The sequence below is a fragment of the Bombus huntii genome, chromosome 2, assembly GCF_024542735.1.
Source record: "Bombus huntii isolate Logan2020A chromosome 2, iyBomHunt1.1, whole genome shotgun sequence".
NCBI lineage: Eukaryota > Metazoa > Arthropoda > Insecta > Hymenoptera > Apidae > Bombus > Bombus huntii.
In genome coordinates, this window is record NC_066239.1 from 11365774 (window position 1) to 11385904 (window position 20131).

Genomic DNA, 20131 nt, shown 5'->3' on the forward strand with positions numbered 1-20131 from the left:
GTGTACATCTTGTTTCTTTCTTCGGGGCCATCTTATAAACTTTGCAAAGATAGCTGGAACTCTTTCTCCTGAAAAGTCTTTCATCCTTTTTGTTAATGGCGTAATAAAAGTATCTTCTACAAGATTCTATATTTAGTTGTCATTGAATAAATTTTGTGAATAATTAATAACTTTCAGTGAATTTGGCAATTCGTGTATGATGATATTTCTGGATTTATTTTACTCTAGGCAAATTTTCTCAAATCCCAAAAAATTTAATGCGGAGAATCGTTTTTTCAGCCACCGTTCGTGACAGGAAACATCGATTTTGCAATAATCTTCGCCGATCTGAATGTGTTTGTTCCGTTGGCGGTGTGTTGTGCACGGTCGAACCGCGATGTCCACTGTTTGTCTGTTCTCTTCAATCACGGCGAATGTAACGCTCGCAACAAGTGCACGCGCAAATGATTTTTTTATGGTACTTTGACCCCCAAACGTTTTATCCACGTTCTTTATTTACTCGAAACCTGAATTTATTTGCGAGCAACCGTACGTCGCGACGTTGAACGCACGAACGGACGCGTTTCGAATATCTAACGCGTTTTTATCGTTTTCTCTCCTTTTTTCTGGATTCTCTCTATGTGAGGATAGACTAACCAACCAAAATATTTTTTTACGATCGTACCGAACGTTTTTGAAAAACAATAACTTTCTTAAAAGAAATTGGAGTGCAACGAAAAATTGGACTGAGGGTTTTTCTATGATAAACTTTCTAGAAGATATAATTTTCTAGGAAGTATCTAATTTAGTTGGAACTGCGATAAAATTTAAAACGCTCCGCTCTTGTATTTGTCTGAATTCTTTCGAATAACTTGAATAAACGTTGTGTGGTTAAACCTGAATTTAAACTGCAGGAAACCGCAAATGTAAACTAATCCCGGAAACTATGTTTTTTCTTATTATATTAGACAATTCTTCTATGATCGTAAAACGGTTTAATACTGCGTACAAATAAAAGGTTTCAAAATAACAGTAAAAGTTTCGTTTTGCTAAACTCTAGAGTTTCCTTAACACTAGAGGAACTTAAGAAATTTCGTTTCTTTTTCCTTCGAATTTTTAAAATTATACATTTAAATACATTCGTTCTTGAATCTCGTAATTTTCAAGAAGAACGAATTTTTCAATTCTGTATATATCATCGAGCCACGAGGGCGCAATTTACAGTAATTGTTTAACTACATCTGTGCCGAGAGTCGGTTTTGATTATCTTCCGCGAACTAATCTCGTGAAGGCATCGAACAATGACGAATCTGTAATGAATATTCAACGTATCCGTGAATTCGTTCGTACGCGGCTGCTATCCATTATGGATATCCGTTGGCTGATCCCAGACAGGCTCGACGTGTTTGCGTTGAAAACTGTTCGAAATTGCTGGTCAGCTAAGTTTCCGGAATACAACATTGATAGAGGGAGGATGGATTTATACGTTTGACTATATGGCTACTAAAATCTAGTTTTCATAAATTTAGTCACTGAGTTAGGAAATTTATATTTTCATGACGATATTCAAAGAGATGGAATCACTTTCTACATATAATTATTGTAAGAATAAAATCTAATCTCATAAAAATTCACAATCACAGATCATATCTCCAGTTTATTCATAAGTCATCAAACAAATATCATCAAAATCTTCTTTAATTAAATTTCAAATAATCTATATTTTTCTAACAATACGATAATATCTAAAGACTCTTTGATCGACAAATATTTCTTATTATTATAGACATCGTCGTAATTCACACGAAATAATCGAGTCATATCGTAATCTCAACAGGTTTGTTGAAAGGATCCGTGACGGCTGAGCGGCCGCGCACGCTGCGTCGTTTGCGGAACGTTTACGGGCCATCCGCATGCGGAATGGGAACCGGAGGTGATGGTGGTGGCGGAGAACGTCTCGAAGACGGAGAGGTCTCGTTCCGGTCGGACCGCGATCGCGAGAGGGACGAGAAAACCCTCAGCATAATGAGCCCGTTCGACGAGCAGGAGGAATGGGCCAAAATTTCAGAGATCATGGCGTCGTTTGGCACGGGTCTCGTCAGAGAATCTGTCTTCGTCACAGAATTGGAGAAGGAATTCCAGACGAGACTAGGTATATGTCAAGATTTATAAATTGAAATATCGAAATATCAAAGTGTATCGCTGTTGGTTATAATCTAATAAATAAATAATAATTCGAAAGAAAGCTGCCATAAGTGAGAAAATCTGTAATAAAAAAAGAAAAGAAAAAGAAGAGGGAATAAAATTTAATTTTTAATAGAAAATTCCGTATGTTCTTAAATATCTTAAAAAAAGACAACACGATCATTTCTCGAAAAATATTTGCTATTAATTGGTGATTTCGTGTGATTTGTACGCAGGTCTGAGTTCAGACACCAGCAGCAGCCCTATTGTCTCTACTTCCGTTGGTCAGTGGTTGTCAACGTTGGGCCTGGCTGATTACGAGAACCTCTTCATCAACTATGGATTTGATGATCTGGACTTCATAGTACGTACTTGTATATTATATCTTCTTTGTTTTCTAAAGATGTAACCCAATACCAATTTTGTTATTGATAAACTTTGTGCAATTCTGTTAAATATTTGTACAAATATGAATAGAATAAAAAGTAAGCTGTTTTAGCCAAACTTTAAATTCCAACGAAGAAATTATATTAGAATATCTGATTAGAGATTTATCAAATTTATTACAATCTTTATATTGATTTGAATATTACTTTTCCTAAAAACCTTGAAAACTCTGCTTTTTCTAACAGAATGGAGTTTTGGACGAGACCGACCTGAAGGACATGGAGATCACCAGCGATCAAGAGCGTGCCGTGATAATGGACGCGGTCGATTTATTGAAAAAACGCGTAGACAAACGATCCGGCGGAAACAGTCAATCCGTGGACGAATGGTTGAAGAGTATTCACCTGGAAAATTACGCGGAGACTTTCAAGAAAAACTTGTACACGGACATGGAACGTGTGAGATGCGTGTGGGAGGTCGAATTGGCGACCGTCTTAGAGATCCAGAAGCCAGCTCATCGTAAGAGGATCCTCGCGTCGGTCAGCGGATCGAGCGCGCGTGCGCAGAATCGCAACTGCACCGGGCCCAACTTGGAGGATCTCAATAAGGATCTGAACACCTTGGTGAGTGAAACCGCATGTTCTGTCTGAATACGAATCGGCATGTTGCCGGCTGACGATTCGTATGGAATCGATAATGGAGAGGAGAGGAGGGGCGTCTGTAAAAATCGCAGAAATATTTGAACCGTAGACGTTGAGTTGAATTTAGACTTTGATATTTTTAATTTTGTATGCAGTAGCTGTGTTAGGTGTTGGAGATTCTCTATGGAATTTTGGGGTGTGTTGAGAATTAAGGAATTTCTATAGGTTCACGTTGAGTTGTGGATTATTGTTTTTTCTTGAAATTGGCTTTCGTCGCTTATAATCGATTATAAATTTATTTTCCAATTAATTCGAGTATCTAAACAAGCGTAGTGCTTGATACAGATAAATGAACATTAAATGTTCGGCAAAAAATAGCAAATACTTTAAGAAACTATCGCACGATATCAATGAGTATTATACGATTACATCACAAACACTTACACTACGCCACTGTTACGTCGATCTACTGCTCATCTTCACAAAATTTTACTTCATCTTTCAAAAAATGTACAAACTTCCTAAGATATATACTCAAAACAGCATACGCGGATTTTACAACTCTAAAGGCAACGATCAATCCCAGCAAAGCGAGTAAAACGACTGGACCGATTGAAGCGAGAAAACTGGAAAGGGTTAACGAGGTTCATCGCAGCGATCGACCTACGTGACGCTCTTGTTCCGCCGATTGTGTCACCTGTCGCGTGATAGGGAGCGCGTCACATCGCGAAGATCATTTTAACAGCGTATCGGAATCAGACAGAGAGGGAACGTGCTAAAAGAGACAAAATGAAAAAGAAAGAGCGAGAAGTTGAGTGAGTGTCGCGAGTGAAGGGATCCTGTTAAGAATTCCGTTGACACGGGGTGTCTGACGAGGGCCATGGAGCACTTGGGCAAAAAGAGGGTGGCAGCGACACACACCGAAGCAAGCTCGATCGCTCGCATCGGCTTTCAGCCGATCGCGTCATAATGTAAATATCGTGGCTAATTGGAGAGGCGTTATTGTAACAGGCGTATCATCACGGCTCCAGCTAGCTACCTGTTCGCTACTGACTCACCTCACGAGACGACACTCGAACAAGCTTTCAGGCTGATCGCTCGAGCGGACGCTAATAGTTTTTGTTCGGGCGCCTCGAGCGCGATACGTGCATCCGTTAACGAGCTACTCTACCACCTCGCGTCTCTACGCCTGGTCTTTTCGCCGGTGCTCCCTTAATTAGCTAATTAAATTCGATTAATGGCCGTCGGTCGACGCGCACACGTCCAAATTGCTCTCTTTGTTCCTCCGTTTCTCTGCTTCTTACGTCCATTCTTTTCTCGTAATCGAATTTCACGATTGCCGGCCCGTGCAGAGAGTTCCATCTCTCGTATGCGAGCCATCCATCTGTTCCGTCTGCGGATTAATCCTCGAACGCCGGATGCTCGAGAATCATTTTCGCCCACTATTCAAGTTCCAATAGATGCATCGTGGGAGGTTAGGTGAATTTTTATGCTGGATTTTGAGTTTACTATATTTCCAAATATTTTTGTCGTGATAATTAATTTATTCTTCCAACAACACGTGAATATTTGTTACCATTAATTGCTACTAGACTAAGGGTGTTAATGCATTAGTAGAAAACCTAAAGATGCAAACATTGTGCAAATTTTACGACTGTTCCCGAATTGTTTTCCTGTCTATATTATAGGCAGGGGGAAGCCTCTGTGTTCTTCATTTTTCTATGCACGTGTTTGCTAGTATTAGTTTTTTGTAGTTTCTACTTTTCCGTAGGTCTTTTTCTAGGTTTCTTTTTTTGGAGTTGCGAAGGCAAATTATACAAGGGAGGTAGATGTAACAAACGATACGCGAGATGTAATCCGAACAGCGAGCGATACGCTTGTGTGGTTTGAATCTGGTTTGATCGTAATTCCCGGAACGGCGCGAAACGATTCATTCACGGAGATTGCAAAAAGTTTCCTTTTTTTCTCTCTCCCCATTTTTTTTTCCGGGGATGGGACGAGTGGCGAGTTCGAAACGCGACGCTTTCACAGGTGTAATTGCACGTTCTGTAACGCGAGCCCGGCTTTCGTGCGCGGCTTTTGTAACGCTGCGCGAAAATTTTTTTCGCACCGGCATGTCCATTTTTATTTTTGGCCCGCTGACGTATCGGAAATTTGCTTGTAACGCGGCCGGGAACGCGACGTCGGAATGTAAAAAGGTATTTGCCTCGGTCGTCCGTTCGTTCGTTCAAATAAATCTATTGGAAGGTTTTACGTTCGGTGAAAATTAATGGAATGTACTCGTGTTCTATGGGGTTAATATTGACGTTACTGATAAAACGCCGGTCCCTTCCATCAGATCTAAATTCGTTTTTTACTACAATCCCGGTGAAACATGCATACATACTTCATTTATATTGTTATAGGTTTTCGAATCATTAGCTTTGAATCTGCTTGAAGTTTTTCAATTTTTACAGTATAATAACAACGTTGAGATTCATTGAAGATTACTTGCTCTTAAGATCTTTCCACCTCACTGCTAATAGAAACTTCAATCACCAATATCTTGAGAAACATTCAATATTTTTCCCTGTACGTATTTGTACCTTTAAATTTCTCGCAGATGCATAGACATTCGCAGTATTCTAGCCATCTTATTCTTCATTAAATATTCCTAACATAAAAAATTCCTAACATAGTCTTCCGTATTACACTACCGAAATATTAAAAAACAAAAATGAAAGGAAAAAAGTACAACCAGCGGACTTATATAAGATCAAGAACGAAGAGACTTTCATTGCTCAAAAACTCGACGGTATCTCGTTTCTCGCAGAAGACGAACATACAGCAGCTGAAAGAGGAGATACGGGAGAAGCTGCCGGAAACAACGACGGAGGGTAATGGCGGTACGTCGATAACCGGAACGAATTCGACCGGCACGAGCACATTAAGGCACCGCAAAAACAGGCCGGCCCCGCAGCCACCCCAGCGACCCAGTTCGCATAATGGGGCGATCTCGGCACCGGAACAACTCGAGATCAGGGCACCGTCGGAGCTGCTGCTCGGCGTTCCGTCCACCCTGAAGACGCAGTGGAGGCACCAGCCAAAAGCTCTAGTCACCGGCTGCGTCACGTACGTCGCCAACGTAAGTCTAATTGCTTCCGTGTTCCATTCCCTTCTTCTGCTTTTTCTCTTTTACTTTGGCATCTTACTAAGTATTTTACATACCCTTGCTACGTCTATCGTGAATAGAACTGTTCTTTACAGAGAGCCAAATGTTCTTAATGTGGATCTACATAGTGGATCTATTCATAGTTTCTATCGATTGTTTATTCTTTGGGATATTTATTACGTAAATGTATCTTAAGGATCTGTTTTTTTTTTTTTTTTATTATTAAAGTTTCGAACGAGTTTCTTTGTATTAGCGTATCGAAAATATTGGGATTCTTGGTTGATTGTATTTGATTAATTGCTTTTTGGTCTTGTTAAGATTTTGGAGCAAAGAATAATTTTACATTAGTTTTTATATGGACTTTAATCATAAAAGTGACTGTCACGATTCAAATTCATTTTCATTCAGAAATTCTAGAACCGCTTGTGGCAAAAATCTGTTTATACAATTGCGCTTTCCACGATATTGGACAAAAAAAACATTGTAATAGCTATGAAAACGAGAACACGTCATGTTGGTATAGTAATTGGACTCCATAATTCTATCCTCTCGTTCAAACGCACTGCACGGTTCTTGAATAACGAGTACGTCGTATGATGTCAGTCGGATACTCTTGACAACGCCTCAAGGTGAAGGCTATTACCATAATTGCCGCGTGGGTGTAACTAACATTTCATTCAGAGCATTATCTTGCATGGCGTAACCCGCAACACAATGAACGAGCATTTAACGCTTTCTTCCTTCGGGGAATCATGTTGTCCAGCGTAATAGATTTCTATTTCCTTCGATATACGAAGTTGCAAATATTACGTAAAAATCTGACGCTGTTTAAGTTATTAGTAACACTTTTCTAAGTAACGCTATGATTCGTAAACATAAAAGATATTGGTAAATAATAAATGTTGAAAAATGGTGAACGCAGGCAGAGATTTTGAAGTTGAGCGACGTTTTAAAGGAAGCAGCTTTTAAATATTTGCGGTTCTAGACATACGATCTTCTTTCTGTTCTAAAATCGTACAGTATCTGGGTTCCACCGTGGTGAAGGAGTTACGTGGTACCGAATCAACAAAGAAGTCGATACAGAAGCTAAAGAAAACGTGTCGCGAACCAAGAGTCACCCCTGACATTACTTTGGCGATTTCTTTCCGTGGCGTGCGGTTCCTCAACACGGTGACCAATGTAAGATATTTTTAAAACGAAAGAAAAGACTTCGAACGTTAATCCTTTGTAATGCATAATATCTTACGGTAATTTTGATGTCGATCATTTGATTACAAATTGATAATCATGTTTTTTCAACTTCATTTTCTAAAATTAAGCTTTCTAACTCTTCCTTAAATACTTAATAACTTTCGTAACTTTCTATTGATTATTCTTTGAAATAAAGTTAACCGAATTTCGATTAATCGAGAAGCTGTAATACGGCGAGGTATAAGTAAGGAAGACAATCTCGTGCATTTATGGAATTTGTGTCGCGTTGAAAGGGATTAACGTTGAACCGTAATACGATTACCGTGTCTACATTTGTATTTGGAATGATGGGAATCGATAGGAGCCGATTTGCGAGCACGAAATTCGCAACATTCACTGCGCCTGCCAGGATGCCGACGATCTCACGCATTTCGCCTACATCACCAAGGACCACGCCAGCCGTACGCATTTCTGCCACGTTTTCTGCGTGCCAACGATGGTAAGTCTATTTCCTTTCTTGTTTCTAGATATCTATATGAAACTTTATTATAGTGAGAATTGGTATTCAAGGAACATTAAATTTCATAGTTTTATATCTTGACTAAAATCAAAAGATAAATTAATTATAATAATCGATTATGTATTTAAGTAATTTTCAAGTATATAGTTGGAAATGTTATAGAAGTAAATAACATGCACTATAATATACCGCTATAAGATACTAGGAAAATTAAGAGTCGACAGGAACATCTAATTCCAAATTCTTTTACGTCATTCTCTTACCACGTTGACTAGGTGAATAATGTGATCATTCACCTCCATCTACCAACTCCATTGTTCCTAAATCTCTTTCCTTCACCCAAAAAGAATCTACGAAGCGAGGAATGCGTGTTTCAGGACCAAGCAACGGAGGTGATCCTAACCCTAGGCCAGGCGTTCGAGGTAGCCTACCAAATGGCCTTGCGTGACAAACTTGGTAGTCACACGATGCGATCTCAATCGGCCAATCAACTGACGACTTTCTCAAAATCTGCATCGAAAATGCCAATGTCTCCAGATTCTGCGCTGGACACCGGCCGTGAATCGCACAACCAACCTTCGGCCGCTATCCCCATCGTGAATTCAATGAACCCAAAACCAAAACCCCGCTCTAAGTCGTCCATCCCTAACCCTATAGTGCAGTCCACAATGACCAATCCGATGCAAGACTCAAACTCGAACTCGAGTTCTTTCTCTAGCGGCACCGTGAACTATAGTTCCAGCTCGAACTCAGCGACCAGTCCCAGCACGAACTCCGTGAGCAGCTCGAATTCGAACACGAACACGAACCAAAGTGCAAAGCCGCTAGTCACGCACGGTAGGTCCCATTCGGTGAACGACATCAAAGTGAACGGGAACCAGTTGAAATTGGCGCCAGCGCCGGTCGATGACATCGGAATAGGCGTGAAAGACCTGAAGCCAGGCTCCAGGGCGCCTATAGCTCTGTCAGAAGAACTATAAGGGGAATAAGGTTCTCCGTTACTATTTCGATACTCATTACTGTTCGTCCGAGAGATTAGATCGAAACGCTTGACGATCTTTGACCTCGTGGGAAAAGTGTAGGGATGTCGCTTTCGAGACGCGAGTTTGATACAAGGGGTTGTTCTTTAATACGACGGACACAAGGGTGTATGGTGGACTTCAAGGAATTTGAGAAGCGTTTTAGAGTTTTTTTGGAACATTAGAACGATTGTTCTTCTTAATGAAGAACTGAAGGTTGTTAATTGTGAATGTGAAACAGATCATCGTACGGATTGACCCTTGCATCAGAATACTATATGAAATTTTGTAAGATCATTAGGACTAATATCGTAAAATCCATTTGGGACTTTGATATTCGACTGAGAGGTCGAATTATACTTGAATTGTTCGATTAACCTTCGTAGACATTATATGACACACGCGAAATAGGACTCGACTAGGCGTTCGCGGTGTCTTTTTATCTCTCGAATTTTTGTAGTAGCATTCTAGACAGACGTTATGACGGGTATCGACAATTTGAATGGTTGTGTCATTCGGAAGAGAATGATAGAAGGGTTTGATGACAGCTCAGGTAAGTAGGAGACGATTGTCGAATTATTTTGCCAAATTCTTGATCGACCATGAAACGGCGATGCTGTGATTTTCTACATCGAGGGCATTAACGAACCGATGAAACACGTTTAGAAGACAACCGTGTGCTCATCTTTTACATATTTTATTCACGTCCATACAACGACAAAATTGAAAAAAGGAAAAGAAGATACAAAGCAACGAATTCAGAAGATTGTTACATTGTATCTGGTTGGACGGAACGTGTATATCGTCAACAGTATTATTTGATTAAAACGAAGCTCTTCGTTACAAAATAGACGTTTTCTAGGTCTTACACTCGATGTTTTGTCAATGAGGAAGAGCGTGACTAACGTTACATCGACGTCTCGCCTAAAATAATTTTAAACGAACTAGAAAAACCGAAAAAAATGTTGACAAAAGGACGTGATTTTTTTTTAAGATTTCATTTTAAAGATTCCTCCTGCACATGAAACATTATATTGCATTTAAAAATGGCACATTTACACACATGTAAACATTCCCATGTCGAAAGGACGTACAGGTGAGTTAACAAATTTGCGAATGCTCAATTTTGATCGCGTACAATCAAATTAAAAAAAGAAAAATCGACTGATGAGACTCAGAGGCTGAATCGTTTTCACTTTGAACTGTGGCTGATTGACGTCACGATGGATTCGTTTCTTCCATGAAATCGTCACCCTCGTTCGAGGTGCCACCGTTTTTTCGACGTTCTCATCACCCAAGACTGACAGTCCTTATTTCGTTTCGCATTTTTCACGTTTCTCAGCATTTACGTATAGAGTATGTACAATGTACACACATGCATGTACACAACAACATAAATTGCACGTATTAATTATCGTAAAACAAAGAAGAAGTAAAAAAGAAAGGACGAAGAGGAGGAAAAACGAAAAGAAAACCGAAGAGAAAATTCACTCCGTGCGAATTAACGTGTATCTATCGAGTGCTAATTGGACGAACCTCGCGATTAAGAAACGAATATTATACCACGAAACGGTACCAAATATCTATCTATTGTATATTTAAATACTCCACGGAGTTCCCTCGAAAACCCTACATTTAATATAAGTCGATTTTCAAGTTTCCAAGTTGCTACGATTGTAAGGAACGTACTACAATCATATTCGAGCGTAGCTGACCGATTCAGCTTTGAGCACTAAAGACGACTCGAATTGATTCAAAGATGTGTCAATAGTAGAGTACTAATATCGATTGAACAGCAAGTAGCATCTCACGTATGTGGGCTCCGTCCCTGAAACGGAGCAGGCCTAACTGACCTCGTATGTAGTTGTCGAATCGTAGTGATAAATCGTGAGCGTATAATTGCCCATCACGAACCGTCTCTGGGAAGTCGGGAAAGATAAAAGCGTGCGGTAGCTCGAGAAAATTGTCGAGACGTCAAACAAATGACGTCTGGTTGTGTACACAACGGGTAGATTGATTCGTAGCGAAAACCAAAGATTGCATGTTTGTATATAAAGCACGCGCGATATTAATCGAACGGGAACATGGCGATATTAATCGCGATATTAAGCTGGAGAGCAAAGAGAGACGGAGCAAAGTGGAGTGAAATCCATTTTAGGGTGATACGAAGAGAATATATTATACACGGTCACAGACAAGTGGAACACGAGAAACTGCCAAATAACACACCACCATAAACACGTGGCTATACGCACACTTTGTATTCATCACATTTAAAATGATAGTTAGCTCTATTCATAATGTATATGTATATATATTAACGCTTAATCCTGCATGTATATATATATATATATACACACATATATACGTGCAGGATCAAGCGTTTAAGGTGTTGCGATAGAGGTGAACGAGGTTCGTGGACGACGTGATACAGTAATTTCAACGTGGAGTAAAATTAGGTGGATGCTCCACCTTTCGTAAGTTCGTACATTCGCGAACTGTAGCGCAGCTATTGTAGAATTGTAGAAAATCGAAATAGAGAGCATGCTTCGTCGATGTGTGTATCGATAAATTCGAGAAAATCTCGAGAAGAAGCATTATTGGAAAAAAGTCGATATGAAATCGATCAGAGGGGTTATTCGTGTTGGCTTTGGTTATTAGTGTTGTTCGATTGTAATAAAATGAGCGGTAAGTCGGATATTAAGATTCGATAATTGGTAATTGTTTGGATAATATGGTTATGTGAAAAAAAAAATACATAAATGAAACGAAAGAAGGAAAAAATAATATGTACGTACTTAGACTATTATCGATGGCACTATTATTTGATAACGAAATCAATAAATTTTGTAGCGTCGTAAATTACAACAGAATAGTTGACGAAAACGTAGTACTGCGTTAGAGTGCAGTATTTAATACAGGACAATTTGAATGCTACGTAGTTGATAGTCGTATTATCGATCGATAGAGTGTTTCTCGACCAAGTTTTGACGTTTATGAGTAAAACGTACGTACTACGCGTTTCGAACATTTTAACGAAGTATCTTTATCGACAAGCGTACCAAAATGTCCTTTCGTAGATTTGTACTTTCGTAAGATTTTCCTTGCTTTCTTTTTTTCTCCTTTATAAAAATTGCGTACAGTGATTCGTATAAAGTAACATGGAAGATTATTTTCTACATGATGCCATTTAAGACGTTTTACACAGAATTCTCTTTCTGTTGTTCCTATGGATTCCTCGTAATATACGCTCAAACGTTCGATATCGTATTTGCCAACGAAAAGTGTTTTAAACACTTTCTTATGCATTTATCAGATCGTAGAAATAACAACCATTTACTGATTCAAAAAGGCGCGAAAAAAGACCAGTCCATTCTTAACTTTACACGAATCACTACATACATCTCAAATTTCTCGTCAAGAATTTTCTTCATCGCACAATCACATGACTCGCGACTTGAAACAACACTCATTTCGTCCATCAACGAACAATACAGTTTGTAGCCGATGCAATCTTTCAAGTGCCAACAATGGAGCCCCATTTGTATTCAATAAACCCAACGTCGATGTAACTTCGGGATTCCGAAGTTAGACCGGCCTGGTGTCAGCCGAAGAGAAAAAATTCCGACGGACGCATACGCGCGTTCGACAAGGTGTACATAACATACATCGAACACTTGGTAGCTATCTTGTTTTTTGCTATACTGTAAATTTAACCTATCCACACGTGTTCAAAGGGGAATCTTTCGTTCCGTTCCGCCGTGAACACGGACGCAATAGATAGTCGCACGAGATAATTTATTTCCTTCTTGCGCAGAGGACGGACCGGCAATCTCCTACGAAAGAGGCATCTATCATAGCGTAAACTTTTAAGTATTTATATATATATATATATATTATATATATATTAAAAAAACAAAAAAACAGTAATAAAACATTAAACGAGTAAACGTTAGCTGTATACACTATATACGACTATACATAGGACGAGTGGTATCGGCAATGAGTTTTTTTTAAGGAACTCAGACTCATGCCAATCGCGCGAAGAAAACTCATTCACGGACCAAGAAACGATAAAAACGGGAGAGAAAAACAGGAGAGAAAAAAAAGTAAATGATTAATTGACAAGGGGAGACGATATGTATTTGCTCGTAAACTATTAATAGTATTTCAGGAAAAATAAAAGGAAATATTAGACACAGCTGTCGAGAGAGGAATTTTTAGGTCGTCTTTCTTTCTCGTGAATGACGTGGTGCGACGATTATTTCGTCGTGTCGATTATTTAGATCGAATTTCAGGTATCAGGTGTACGTGTACATAGGTGTATGGTAAAACTAGAGCGTGCTACAGCGATCACCGTGAATCAGTTCAGTGACTCAACGATACCAAAGAGACAGTCGAAGCAATTTCCTAATTGTACATTAGACGACTATGTGTGATTAAAGTGACATACTGATTATTCCTGTGAACTTTTGTTGTTTCTGTCGCTCACTTCCGTTTGATTGACCTACGCCTTGGCATCCTACGGGGTTTCCGCGGGATGGGTTCTTGCGGTTTTCACCGTTCGAAGTTTTTAGACGTGAACAAATTGTTGAAGTTGTGAAAAATTTAATATCACAACTTGGTATCTGTTTATTATCAAAGATCGTTCGAATAGTCGACTGAAATTTGAAAATCAATCGGCAAAATCTTGAAGGATCTCAGAATGATTCATTGCAAAGATACTTCACAGGGACGTTCTAACGATAGTTTTATAAATTAGCAATAAAGTGCAATACAAATATTGAGAGCACAGAGTGTACATATCGATTACCTAGTCAGAAACTCTCAGAACGTATTTCAAGGCACAAATAAAGTAATCCAATATTTGTCGAGATTCTGTAAATACACTAAATTTGTCATTCGTCGGACTACCTCTTACTCATAGGTATAATACTTATTTGATTTAAACATCTTCGCAATATGAATTCTGAACTTGAAGAATTTGAAATTCCTACATATTTTGCTTACGCTTAAAAACTTCAAACGATACGCAAGGTGGTGCATTGATTAATCGCTTCGGTATCTTTTATCGAATTTACGCTCCAAAAAATATAACGATAGTGTTGTCAAGAAAATGTTAAGATAGTCGAGCTAAATATACTTTACGTCCTTTTCTCTTCACTTTTATAAACCACGTAATAATACATACAGGGTGATCGAAAGGATGAAACAATTTAGAAGCGTATAGTATTTGTTAGAACGGTTAAGATACGTTTAATCAGTTTAGGTCTACATGTTTGTTCCTTAATAACAGTTTAATCATTCTACGTTGTTTGTATTGATGTTTAATCATTCTATTAATACTAGCAATATTTTGTTGTTAGTAGTAGTAATACGTAATACGTTTACAAGGCCAATTTTACGAGACATGTGACAGCTAACAAAGACAGAAATAAGACGCATTAGCTAATCTTTTTCACACTAAAGTACCCACTTTGATTACATCCTATTTTAATCTATTTAAATTTCATAAATACAATACAAACGATATTTTCCATATGACAACCCTTTTACATTCAACGTTAAAGGGTTTGACAATTATTTTGTCAAAATAAGTGGATAATTAATTTACTTACTTATTTAGATGCTTAAATAAAAACTCCAACGAAGTCATCACGATTTTCATTAAATTAAAGCAAATACCATATGCCCAAAAATTGTTCGATCCTGTTTATCACTCAGTCTATATAACTCATCTTACTTATCCATCACTTAACTTTTGCATATGTTGAATTACTCCCATAGAGGAAGGTGTTTGCATTTTTCACCTTAATACAGAGTTTCGAGCGTGAGAGAACACACGTGTGTCGAGCAGGATCGCGTTGATTAAGCACGCGAAAACGCGATGTCATTAACGTGGCGCTTATCTCAAATCGCATCAATTTGCGAGGTGAATCTGCGCGATTCGCCTCAGCTTGGAGGTTTCACGCGAGAAAAACATGAGCCTTGAAACGTCTCGTTAACACCCTCCTCCTTGCGTTAATTATACGAACGTCATGGCGCTTCGAATTTATAATATCCGCCACATTATTTCGCTAGTCTATCGATCGCATAATAATTATTATTACAATGATTTTGTTAAATAAGCGAGCTTAGATCTTATTTATGAACTTTTAGCTAGTTAATAATAGGTTCGAATATTGTAAATAGTTGTAACGTAATGCGATTAGAATTTTGAATGAAATTTTATTCAATCATGTATTATCTTTGAAATGAGCTTTCGAATGAAGTTTTAGTCAATTATGTATTGTATTATTTTTGAAATGAATTTTTGAATGAAGCTTTAGTCGAGCATGTATCATATTATCTTTGAAATTAATGTTTGAATGAAGTTTTAGTCAATGGTGTGTCTATTTTCAAAATGGGTATTTAGGATTTGTTGATAGGAAAGGGAAGATATTGTTATATTTATTTTTTAGTCGTATCATGAATTTAGTAATAATTATATAATAATTATAATAATAATTTACATATACATATATATATATAAGTACATATATAAGCTTGAATACGCAGATACACTTTCCTATATTTATTGTCTTCCTTTCTACCAATGATATTTCACTCCCAACGTAAAAATAAGTACTTTAGAATAGAATTTACAAACGCTTTTGTGTCTTTCATGAGATCTTTCAACTATACATATAATAACTTTTTCATTAGATCAACTCGTGAACTGATTCCGGTGAAAGCTTCCATATCTTTCCTAGGACCCTTGTATAGTTATCATACTAAAGGCTCGAATAAAATTCTTCAAATCTTGCTCCGTGCACACTGCAATTTAAATATTTTCTTCGCACGATTAACAAAGCGTATTCGTAAGATTCGTGCTTCTATTTTCAAGATTTCGAAGATATTGTGCGATTGGCCACTTTTTAACGTGATCCTGTTTATTGTTGCAGAAAATCGTCGAATGAAACTTGAATCTTTGATTCTTGGACGCTTTTCTTCCGTTCATTGACCGTAGCACGTAATACTTTTAATATTTCGAAGTCACCAATGCATCGAAACTTCTATGCTCAATGCTTTTACGAATGCATAATTATCTTCGTTCTCATAGTAACGTTGTTCGGTAGCAGCTTAAGCATCTTTCGATTTTTGATTATCCAATTAAAAATTCTGAGCTTTATTTTTGGAAGTGTCTATTGACTGGTCGCTATAACAACATCATTATCAACATCGTTATTGGTAAAATTAACGTTGCATCGATCGCCATTGATAGAATCTACGTTACATTCATCATTATCGGTGGAATCAATGGTATATCGATCATTATTGGTAAGATCAGCGTTGCATTCATAATTATCGATAGAATTAATGGCTGCAACCATCGCCATTTGTAGAATCAACATTGCATCCATCATCATTGATAGAACGAGTGATGTATCGATCGTCATTGGTAGAGTCGACGATGCGTCCATCGTTATCTATAGAACGAACAAATATTATCATCGATCATCATTGATGATATCGATATTGCATCTCTCATTGGAATTCACCAGTAGAATCTACGATGTATTAACCATCGTTGGTAGAACCAACATCGCATCTATTATTGTCGGTAGAGTTAATGGTATATTGACCATTATTCGTAGAATCAACGTTGTCGTCATTACCGAAATACGTTGATAGAATCAGCGATGTAATCGATCGTCATTGGTAGAAACTTTGATGGATCGCTTGATTAAAATCCACTAACCATTCTTGCGATAACATGTCGGTGGTTATCCGAGTTCCTCCATTTCTAAAGTAATAATTTCAACTCAAATACACTCTTCAGATCGCATTATTATTTTATGATAACAGGAATCAAACTGCGTTCATTTCGACTTTCTGATCGATCCACAAAATGCAAATTCATTATGAAATAATCTATAAATAATTAATAAGCTATAAAATAAAATATGACACTTGCAACGATACGATGATCGAGGTCAATTTTGATCGCCATTTTCGTAACGCATTTCGCGTGCTCGTTGTTCTAGCAGCTTCTGATGGACTTTGTATCCATAGGATCCCTATCCTCAGAGAATTTTCATCTTCCAATCGAGTTCCAGAATGTCTTTGCGTTTCGCTTTCATAGCAGAATAATAGAAACGAGCATTTCGAACGATGTCTGTACATATAACCGGATAACGAGAGTGTGTAAAATAAAGACATAGTAGAGTTTAGATGTGTGTAACGGTAGAATTATTGGCGATGAAATAGGACAGACATGAAAACGAAAGGTTGTCGATAGAACGATCATGGATCGTTCTTTCTATAGATATTGTACTCTTTAACTCTTTTTGCGTCGATGTTTCTCTCCTAGTTCTTGCAATTTCTTCTCTTATTGTGATTAGCCTTCATCGAGAGATTCGATCTTTACTTTGCACAGAATATATTTGTCGCGTTGACTGTCTCGCCGAATTAAATATCAATAAAATATATCCAGAAGATCGATGTATTTAAAGCAATTGAGAAATTGTTTGGTAAATTATGGTACGATTACGTAGTCTTATATACATTGTACCAAAGAATTATATGAAAATATATAAGTGTAAAAATTGAAATTTGTGTAGCATACGATAGATGTAGCGATTAACTGTGAAATGACGTGGCAGTCAACGTGTCAATGATATAATATATGCACAAGATATCTATTAAATATGATTGTAGATATTGCGACGATCGAATGAAACTTCGTATCGCCACGCGATGCAATAAAATTGCGTTAAATCAAAGATTTTGTACGAGCTTCTTTAACGTTCTTTCAATTGAGAATTAATATTGCAACAAATACAATTTATATTAAATTAAATTAGACTGGATCGATAAAGTATACGTTTTCAATTTGATATCGATGCGATATTCGAATTTTAATGTTACTTTGAATTTTTCGTACTATGTACCTTCGTTTTAATAAACGTTACTTTCAGTAGATATTAAGTGTAACTACCAATTAAGGATTGATACATACGCGTGGCAGCGTTTCCCTGTTACCTCACGAATCGATTGTAAACGATTGTCCTCGCTACTTTGTATACTGTGCTGTACCTTTTATTCTAGTTACCGATCCAATCCACAAACTCGTTTAGCGCCTCTACTACTCGAGACACTTTTCAATTCTGACACGTCTTTCTGTATATCTATTATATAATCGTATAATTGTTCACACGTCACGCAATTCGATTTCAATTTCATCGAACCATATTCGTATATGTACACTCTCGTTCACAAGTATCACGACATTCATTGGTCTCATACAAAGGACTTTTATTTGTTTTCCAGTTCGTTGATTCAAATTTTGTATTCGTTGTTTTCGAGAAAATCAGATTTCAAAATGTCGAGTACATATGCACTTGGCGAACTCGCGACTCAATACGAATAAGAAAGTGAATCTTAAAATAAAAATAAGTTGAGGATGTGAAGCAAAATTTTGTTCGCTCGAGGGATCGAGAAAATCGACTTTGAGATAAGACTCGTTGAGACATCATGGACAGTCATATCGGGTCAAGGATCGCGCGCACTTCAATTTTCGAACTCGATTCTCTCGGAAACTAAGCATCGAATGAAAACACATTACTCCTTTTTGCATGCAGAATAATTTATTCTCTAATCGAGAAGGAAGTTTGCTGAGACAATGTGTATACAAAAAGCTATTATATTATGTATATACATTCTTATTAAATATTAAATATCAAACGTGCTGAATTCTGTACGCAATCTAAGATTTCAAAGATGATAACTTCTAAAGGTTTTAGTAACTTCTTCTGTGTTTTGTAAGTATCGCGGATTTTACTGCAAGTGTGTTCTTATACTTATAAACGAGGGCGTACATGAAAGACAACCACTTTCGAACGTTTCGGTAGACGGAGAACCGGAATCCGTGGATATTCGAATTTTTTCACGGTTCAACCGACGGAACGATTCTCGAAAAACGAAAGGCAGTTCGACTATGTATTCCGGTCCAGCTATTCGATGGATCCTTTTTCTCCCTTCTACACGCGTTCGCATGGCTGTCGATTTCGAAACAATGCCACTGTTGAGCGACGCGAACGAATTACTATTTCGGAGACGTTACTATCAATTTTCCCCGCGTTACTCTGTCCCTTTCTCCCTCGCTCTATGGACAAAACAAAAACAGAACAAAGAAAAAAATTGTTGAAAAAATGAATAAAAAGAGAGAAGACAAGAAAAAATATGGGACAGCGCTTGATCGTCGTGCAATTCGAGAGGATGACTCGTAGTGATAATAAAAGAGATAGATGTATTTGCTGATGAATCGCGCGCCACGAGTTTTTCTCTCTCGTCGTCGATGCCTTTCTTGGTTCTTTCTTTTTTTTTTTCTGTTTTAAAATGATGCGATGGAAGAAGGAGAATTTTAAAAGGAAAGGTTTCCTTTTGTGTCCTTCTTTCTTGAGATTTCTGCGGTTGGAAAGAAGTTTGAAACGCGTGGACGACGAGGATAAATGCTCGAGGTGCGTGACGACTGTGCAAGAGAACGTACAAATTGAAAAGAAGAAGGGTAGTGGTGAATGATCAGTGTCTTTTGAAATCAAAAGAGTACTTGTACGGAAGCTATTTGCCGAGAATGCCATAATATAAACGCGCTATTTTGTACCGAGCAGCCTGATTAGACGCAAGAAAAAAAAAACTTCCTACGTTCTTGGACACATTATATTTATTATTGTTCATGTTTATTAGAATGATATATATATGAGACAGAGATTATTCCCTGGATATCTATATATATATAACGCCTTGAAGGAATAAAACGGATAATTTACGGGAGAACTGTGTGTCATTCCTTCAATCACCCATCTCTGTTTTGTTCTTCAATGCTTCAATTATTATTAAATTATTATTTAATATCAATATCTTGCACATCGTGACGGTAAGTATATTCCAACTTGAACCAGTAAACGTATTAAGAAATTCAATATCAGTTTCTTCAAAAGTTCCTATGTAGCTAATAAAATTAAATCAGTATAAACATTTTTAACTAATAAATTCAATATAAATTTGGAATGCATTA

At 37.6% G+C, this 20131-nt stretch overlaps 1 protein-coding gene across 3 annotated transcripts in view; it reads left to right on the plus strand.

The window, feature by feature from the left end:
- Nucleotides 1-19890, plus strand: part of LOC126875770 (ankyrin repeat and SAM domain-containing protein 1A-like) — an 83548-nt gene extending 63658 nt beyond the window's left edge. For 2 of the 3 annotated variants that reach the window (XM_050638655.1, XM_050638645.1), the window contains 7 exons: nt 1817-2131; nt 2400-2527; nt 2796-3173; nt 6004-6315; nt 7363-7521; nt 7895-8032; nt 8431-19890. In XM_050638655.1, the coding sequence (XP_050494612.1) occupies nt 1817-2131; nt 2400-2527; nt 2796-3173; nt 6004-6315; nt 7363-7521; nt 7895-8032; nt 8431-9033 (2033 nt within the window). In that variant the 3' untranslated portion in view covers nt 9034-19890. The remainder of the gene's footprint in view (nt 1-1816; nt 2132-2399; nt 2528-2795; nt 3174-6003; nt 6316-7362; nt 7522-7894; nt 8033-8430) is intronic. The other variant, XR_007693658.1, reaches the window with a different exon arrangement.
- Nucleotides 19891-20131: the final 241 nt, after the last annotated feature.